Source organism: Lolium rigidum, chromosome 3 (assembly GCF_022539505.1).
Source record: "Lolium rigidum isolate FL_2022 chromosome 3, APGP_CSIRO_Lrig_0.1, whole genome shotgun sequence".
NCBI classification, from domain to species: Eukaryota; Viridiplantae; Streptophyta; class Magnoliopsida; order Poales; family Poaceae; genus Lolium; species Lolium rigidum.
In genome coordinates, this window is record NC_061510.1 from 106,740,831 (window position 1) to 106,748,811 (window position 7,981).

The following is a 7,981-nucleotide window of genomic DNA, read 5'->3' on the forward strand; positions in this document are numbered from 1 at the left end:
TTTCCGCAAAGCCTTAAATTGCAAAAGAATTTAAGAAAATTATTAGAACCTATTGACCCCATCTAGTTTACATTCTCTATCCTTTCACCTGCTACAACTCTAATGTTCTAACGGGTAAGTAACAAGTTGTAACCAACCAAGAATTTAGCTAATTACTATAAATCGCATAGCATGTGCAATCATGCATGTTTTTTAATTCTACCCGATCTAATCATCGGATGATTTACTTACTACTACTGATAGTGTTTATTTACATGGTGGCGAGTAAAATTCGGTGTCACAAATGGAAGCAATATGAGATGCTAAAGCCGTCTATCTACCATCCTTTTTTCGTACTAGATTGTTTCCATCCCAGGTTTTAGTGTATCCATTATTATATTGTATGTCTACAGTATTCAGGACAATGCCAGCAATATAATTCTCTTCAGCATCTCGGATGATGAGTCTTAGCTTGCCAAATAAATTTTGACACAAGATATGGCTTAAATCATTTACATATCTGTAAAGTCTGATTAACGAATTATCTATCAAACAACGAGAAGTTTACACGTTGGAGGCATCTCGGTATCAACATTTATACGGATGCGTGGGTATTTGTATATCATGTAACATGTCCGGAATTCCTCGTATAGTCTTTGTCATCCGTGTGAAAATTATGTGCTTATGTTTAACTTTATCATAAACTTTGAAGAATGGAAAGAATCTTGTATGAATTTTCAATGCATGAAAATTTCATATCATGTAATATTTCCTTATCTTGTGTGTAGCTTTCGCTTCTTGTTGCAAATAGGGAAAATAACGAGTTATCAGATAAATAATGGGTGAAAGCGTATGAAACGAACACAAACAAGTGATCTTATGCAGAAAAGAACTTTATTTTTCTTTTATTCCCAAGTTTGAACTAGTACGGGTCGGGGTCATACATGATGGTGCATTGCACTTTATTTCTCACCACTACACCAATCGGTCCATCCTCTATATAGTGATGGGCCGTATAATGGTGCCCGAATGGCGTAGTGCTGGTTTAATAGTATGGTGGGACTTGCACTTTGCACATTGTCGGTAGGGTCTTTAGCGCTAAAGCCCTTATTGCCTCTAACTGAGCTAGCTGTTGCGGCTGGAGTATACCCTGAATGAGAATGTATTGTTGTTGTTGCTGGATGGACGAACCCTGACCGCATTGTTGTTGAGGATGGAATAAACCTTGAACAATCTGATGCAGCTTTTGAGGTTGCAAGAAAGCACCTTGCTTCTGTTGTTGTTGTAGGAAGATTGCTTCCACAACACCATGGATTGCAGGTAACCGGGAATTCTCATGGATCTGCGCTAGCTGTTGGCAACATTGTTGTCGCATCACTTGGCAACTACTCTGCTGCAAGATCCACGACCGGAGGAACGTCACCATTGTCACTGGGTTGCACTGTTGTAGGAGGAAATCCCTGCATGGGTTTAATTGTTGTAATTGCGGAAATGATTGTTGTTGCACAGGAAATGGTTGTTGTTGCCCGGGAAATTCCTGATGTTGCCCGGGAAATTGCAGTTCTTGCCCGTGAATCTGTTGTTGGTCAGGAAATGGTTGTAGTTGCCCGGGAATTAGTTGTTGTTTCCCGGGAAATGGAAATTGTTGACCTGGAATTTGTTGTTGTTGGTCAGGAAATGGTTGTTGTTGTCCAGGAAACGGTTGTTGCTCCCCGGGATATTGCAATTGTTGCCCTGGAATTTGTTGTTGTTGGTCGGGAAATGGTTGTTGTTGTTGTCCAGGAAATAACTGTTGTTGGCCGGGAAATGGTTGTTGTTGCCCGGGAATATGTTGTTGTTGGTCGGGAAATGGTTGTAATTGCCCAGGAATTAGCTGTTGTTTCCCGGGAAATGGTTGTTGCTGCCCGGGAAATGGAAATTGTTGCCCGGGATTCTGCTGTTGTTGGTCGGGAAATGGTTGTTGTTGTTGTCCAGGAAATAACTGTTGTTGGCCGGGAAATGGTTGTTGTTGCCCGGGAATATGTTGTTGTTGGTCGGGAAATGGTTGTAATTGCCCAGGAATTAGCTGTTGTTTCCCGGGAAATGGTTGTTGCTGCCCGGGAAATGGAAATTGTTGCCCGGGATTCTGCTGTTGTTGGTCGGGAAATGGTTGTTGTTGCCCGGGAATTAGTTGTTGTTGCCCAGGAAACGGAAGTTGTTGCCCAGGAAATGGCTGTTGTTGGTCAGGAAATGGTTGATGTTGCCCGGGAAAAGTCTGTTGTATCAATGGAAATGGAAATTGTTGGCCGGGAAATGGTTGTTGTTGGTCGGGAAATGGCTGTTGTTGCCCTGGAATTAGCTGTTGTATCCCGGGAAATGGAAGTTGTTGCCCAGGAATTTGCTTTTGTTGGTCGGGAATTGGTTGTTGTTGCTCAGGAAATGGTTGTTGTTGCCCGGGAAAGGGTGTTTGTTGCCCAGGAAATGGATATTGCTGCCAAGGAAATGGTTGTTGAGGTTGATATTGGCAACTATGTTGAAATTGCTCATTGGCGGTGGCAATGGTTACCACCATGGCAAGGAGGGTAAAGATGAGGAAGGTCTTCATGGTGGATTTGTGTTTACTAGGGCTTGTGAGGCTTTGATGTTTGTGTTGTAGTTGATGGAATATGATCATCCTAGTGCATGCCTATTTATAGCTACCATGGTATGGTTTATTTTCATCTTTGCATAAGCTTTCTCTAAAAGTGCTTGGACTCTTGTTGAACTGATCATTTGGTATGTTGTGTTTGGTGACACTACTTCCAACATTTAATTTTGGATTAATCATGAAAGTTGTTAGGTCCTTTCGTATCATTCGATTCTTAGATAGGCTTCATAATTGGTAATGACTCATGTTCTTAACTTTACGTGTCAACTATTATCTAGATTGCGTTGTTTTCCTAAAATAAATTTCTATAGATCTACAAGTTTTCAGGTAGAGACAAGATAACCATAACCTATGTGGTACTGATTTTGTAGTCGTGTATGTGTTATTAAGGTAGATCCCACTAGTACACATAGGGTTGTTCTAGAGTCTGTTTTCTTTAGCTAAACTAACTAACTTTGTAGTGTTGTACACGATACTAAGATGAACTAGTAGATTGTTCACTTTCTAGAATCATAGAATTCCATTTTTTACTTCCATGATTGTAATGACGTATATGTTATTAATACACATCTATTTAGTATGTATTTATGCCACTTCGCTTAGCTCACTCTTAATAACTACATATGGAGTTTCATTCTGAATTTGTTTATTATTGAACTAATTAAGTTAGTTTCTACCTATTGCGGGAAAATTATTCAGATAATCTTTAGTTTTCTTACGTTAAAATTATTATAGAATAAATAAATAGTTTCCGTAGCATGTACACATAAGAGAGACCCATATAGCAAATACTAAATGAGTATATTTGTAAAACTCGTAAAAATAGCATTTGCCCACATAGTAAAATAGCTTTGTACACGAGCGGATTAAATATAAACCTATGAAATCCGTAGCAGAAATAAAAACAAAGATAAGCCAATATAGCAAATGTTGATCCTTTGAATCGGGTCTTTTTGGAAAGCTTGTAAAAATTAGCATGTGCACACGTAATTTGTAGTTTCTCTTGATATTTTAATACAATTATTGTAAATATTTGGCGAAGCCAATTATAAAAGTCAAAAGTTAGGAGGATCGGAGCTCAAGCTCCCAAAAAATGTTTTGATTTTCATCCTCAGAACTAAACTTATTCTATCTTTCATGTTTTTTGTATTTCTAAAAAATCAGTTAAAATTGATTTGATGTTGTGGAGTTGGTGATATATACATGTTATTTCTACATCTTGATATTTTTTTTAAAATACTCTCATGAAAGACAACGGTGGTCGGATGCAACACATCCTGAAATTACGTCTTTTATATCCTTTTTTTTGAAATATTAACACGACGGAGCTAGTTATAGAGGCTCGGGCGGTGCCCTAGTATATCTACCCAGTTGAAGTGGGGAAGTCTATTCGAGACTAAGAAGGATATGAGGGCTAGATGCAGGACGACCCGCAGTTCCCTTTTATTTTTGTCGATGCACCATGGGTGCCCGCATATGTAATTAAGAGGGCTTGATTTTGCGGCGCCGCAAACTTCCTCCTCCGTTTGCACCCTGAATCATACCAAGTGGTCTCTTCTATATATAGAAATTATCAGTTAACCATGCCCAAGTTCTTAGCTCAAGTAGAGTTTATTAGAATTACATAAAACTGCATCCTAGCCTTCCCGCACGGGGAGACCGAGGCACACAAATTGGCAGTTGGTTGGCCAAGTAGTCTGTGCAAAACCCAGCCACCTCCTCGGATGTATAACCTTCGAGAATGTTGGCCTCAGGTTGATACTGGTTACGACAATAGTGCTTCAGTATTCGCATGTACCGCTCGAAAGGGTACATGTTGTGGAGAAACACAGGACCAATATAATGTATCTCATACACAATATGTATATGAGATGGACGATGATATCAGAGATAGAAGAGGGAAAAAACATGTCTAGCTGGCATATGAACTTTACAAGACCACCGAAACGCTTCTCCCTTTATTATTAAGTATAGATTTAGATATAGAAAAGGACAAGGATGGATTTTATAGAACCATATGAGAGGAAACAACTATATAGTTTTATTTGCAAATAAATTTTATTTTGGTCAAACATAATTTTTATGATGTATGCATGATAGTGATGATTTTTGGAACGACGCGAAAAAACGAGTAGCGGACGTTTGAAATGCCCATCACTGGTACACATTACTAGTGGTTGTATACTCGTGACGTCAGTCTTTAACGTCAGCAGTGTAGACAACAGATCCGTCACTGGTAAGACTTTCTCCGGTAGTCTACCTTGTATCATCATCTGACTTACCTCACCTAGTTTGCTTAGTTACACTTAGATTTCCGCAAAGCCTTAAATTGCAAAAGAATTTAAGAAAATTATTAGAACCTATTGACCCCATCTAGTTTACATTCTCTATCCTTTCACCTGCTACAACTCTAATGTTCTAACGGGTAAGTAACAAGTTGTAACCAACCAAGAATTTAGCTAATTACTATAAATCGCATAGCATGTGCAATCATGCATGTTTTTTAATTCTACCCGATCTAATCATTGGATGATTTACTTACTACTACTGATAGTGTTTATTTACATGGTGGCGAGTAAAATTCGGTGTCACAAATGGAAGCAATATGAGATGCTAAAGCCGTCTATCTACCATCCTTTTTTTCGTACTAGATTGTTTCCATCCCAGGTTTTAGTGTATCCATTATTATATTGTATGTCTACAGTATTCAGGACAATGCCAGCAATATAATTGTCTTCAGCATCTCGGATGATGAGTTCTAGCTTGCCAAATAAATTTTGACACAAGATATGGCTTAAATCATTTACATATCTATAAAGTCTGGTTAACAATTTTTATTTATCAAACAACAAGTTTACACGTTGGAGGCATCTCGGTATCAACATATATATGGATGCGTGGGTATTTGTATATCATGTAACATGTCCAGAATTCCTCGTATAGTCTTTGTCATCCGTGTGAAAATTATGTGCTTATGTTTAACTTTATCATAAACTTTGAAGAATGGAAAGAATCTTGTATGAATTTTCAATGCATGAAAATTTCATATCATGTAATATTTCCTTATCTTGTGTGTAGCTTTCGCTTCTTGTTGCAAATAGGGAAAATAACGAGTTATCAGATAAATAATGGGTGAAAGCGTATGAAACGAACACAAACAAGTGATCTTATGCAGAAAAGAACTTTATTTTTATTTTATTCCCAAGTTTGAACTAGTACGGGTCGGGGTCATACATGATGGTGCATTGCACTTTATTTCTCACCACTACACCAATCGGTCCATCCTCTATATAGTGATGGGCCGTATAATGGTGCCCGAATGGCGTAGTGCTGGTTTAATAGTATGGTGGGACTTGCACTTTGCACATTGTCGGTAGGGTCTTTAGCGCTAAAGCCCTTATTGCCTCTAACTGAGCTAGTTGTTGCGGCTGGAGTATACCCTGAATGAGAATGTATTGTTGTTGTTGCTTGGATGGACGAACCCTGACCGCATTGTTGTTGAGGATGGAATAAACCTTGAACAATCTGATGCAGCTTTTGAGGTTGCAAGAAAGCACCTTGCTTCTGTTGTTGTTGTAGGAAGATTGCTTCCACAACACCATGGATTGCAGGTAACCGGGAATTCTCAGGGATCTGCGCTAGCTGTTGGCAACATTGTTGTCGCATCACTTGGCAACTACTCTGCTGCAAGATCCACGACCGGAGGAACGTCACCATTGTCACTGGGTTGCACTGTTGTAGGAGGAAATCCCTGCATGGGTTTAATTGTTGTAATTGCGGAAATGATTGTTGTTGCACAGGAAATGGTTGTTGTTGCCCGGGAAATTGTTGATGTTGCCCGGGAAATTGCAGTTCTTGCCCGTGAATCTGTTGTTGGTCAGGAAATGGTTGTACTTGCCCGGGAATTAGTTGTTGTTTCCCGGGAAATGGAAATTGTTGACCTGGAATTTGTTGTTGTTGGTCAGGAAATGGTTGTTGTTGTCCAGGAAACGGTTGTTGCTCCCCGGGATATTGCAATTGTTGCCCTGGAATTTGTTGTTGTTGGTCGGGAAATGGTTGTTGTTGTTGTCCAGGAAATAACTGTTGTTGGCCGGGAATGGTTGTTGTTGCCGGGAATATGTTGTTGTTGGTCGGGAAATGGTTGTAATTGCCCGGGAATTAGCTGTTGTTTCCGGAAATGGTTGTTGCTGCCGGGAAATGGAAATTGTTGCCGGGATTCGCTGTTGTTGGTCGGGAAATGGTTGTTGTTGTTGTCCAGGAAATGACGTTGTTGGCGGGAAATGGTTGTTGTTGCCCGGGAATATGTTGTTGTTGGTCGGGAAATGGTTGTAATTGCCCAGGAATTAGCTGTTGTTTCCGGGAAATGGTTGTTGCTGCCCGGAAATGGAAATTGTTGCCCGGGATTCTGCTGTTGTTGGTCGGGAAATGGTTGTTGTTGCCCGGGAATTAGTTGTTGTTGCCCAGGAAACGGAAGTTGTTGCCCAGGAAATGGCTGTTGTTGGTCAGGAAATGGTTGATGTTGCCCGGGAAAAGTCTGTTGTATCAATGGAAATGGAAATTGTTGGCCGGGAAATGGTTGTTGTTGGTCGGGAAATGGCTGTTGTTGCCCTGGAATTAGCTGTTGTATCCCGGGAAATGGAAGTTGTTGCCCAGGAATTTGCTTTTGTTGGTCGGGAATTGGTTGTTGTTGCTCAGGAAATGGTTGTTGTTGCCCGGGAAAGGGTGTTTGTTGCCCAGGAAATGGATATTGCTGCCAAGGAAATGGTTGTTGAGGTTGATATTGGCAACTATGTTGAAATTGCTCATTGGCGGTGGCAATGGTTACCACCATGGCAAGGAGGGTAAAGATGAGGAAGGTCTTCATGGTGGATTTGTGTTTACTAGGGCTTGTGAGGCTTTGATGTTTGTGTTGTAGTTGATGGAATATGATCATCCTAGTGCATGCCTATTTATAGCTACCATGGTATGGTTTATTTTCATCTTTGCATAAGCTTTCTCTAAAAGTGCTTGGACTCTTGTTGAACTGATCATTTGGTATGTTGTGTTTGGTGACACTACTTCCAACATTTAATTTTGGATTAATCATGAAAGTTGTTAGGTCCTTTCGTATCATTCGATTCTTAGATAGGCTTCATAATTGGTAATGACTCATGTTCTTAACTTTACGTGTCAACTATTATCTAGATTGCGTTGTTTTCCTAAAATAAATTTCTATAGATCTACAAGTTTTCAGGTAGAGACAAGATAACCATAACCTATGTGGTACTGATTTTGTAGTCGTGTATGTGTTATTAAGGTAGATCCCACTAGTACACATAGGGTTGTTCTAGAGTCTGTTTTCTTTAGCTAAACTAACTAACTTTGTAGTGTTGTACA

The 7,981-nt window shown here is 39.7% G+C and overlaps 2 protein-coding genes across 2 annotated transcripts; both read right to left on the bottom strand.

Annotated features, from left to right (window-relative positions):
- Positions 1 to 1,024: 1,024 nt before the first annotated feature.
- On the bottom strand, positions 1,025 to 2,563 carry LOC124702113 (avenin-3-like). The gene is made up of 3 exons (XM_047234217.1): positions 2,479 to 2,563; positions 2,104 to 2,217; positions 1,025 to 1,455 (listed from the first exon to the last, which is right to left on the bottom strand). The coding sequence occupies exons 1-3, from the start codon at positions 2,561 to 2,563 to the stop codon at positions 1,025 to 1,027; spliced, it is 630 nt and encodes a 209-aa protein (XP_047090173.1).
- A 3,377-nt stretch (positions 2,564 to 5,940) lies between these two features.
- Positions 5,941 to 7,469, bottom strand: LOC124702114 (avenin-3-like). Its single transcript, XM_047234218.1, has 4 exons — positions 7,385 to 7,469; positions 7,010 to 7,123; positions 6,094 to 6,372; positions 5,941 to 6,053 (listed from the first exon to the last, which is right to left on the bottom strand). The coding sequence occupies exons 1-4, from the start codon at positions 7,467 to 7,469 to the stop codon at positions 5,941 to 5,943; spliced, it is 591 nt and encodes a 196-aa protein (XP_047090174.1).
- Between the last annotated feature and the right edge of the window lie 512 nt (positions 7,470 to 7,981).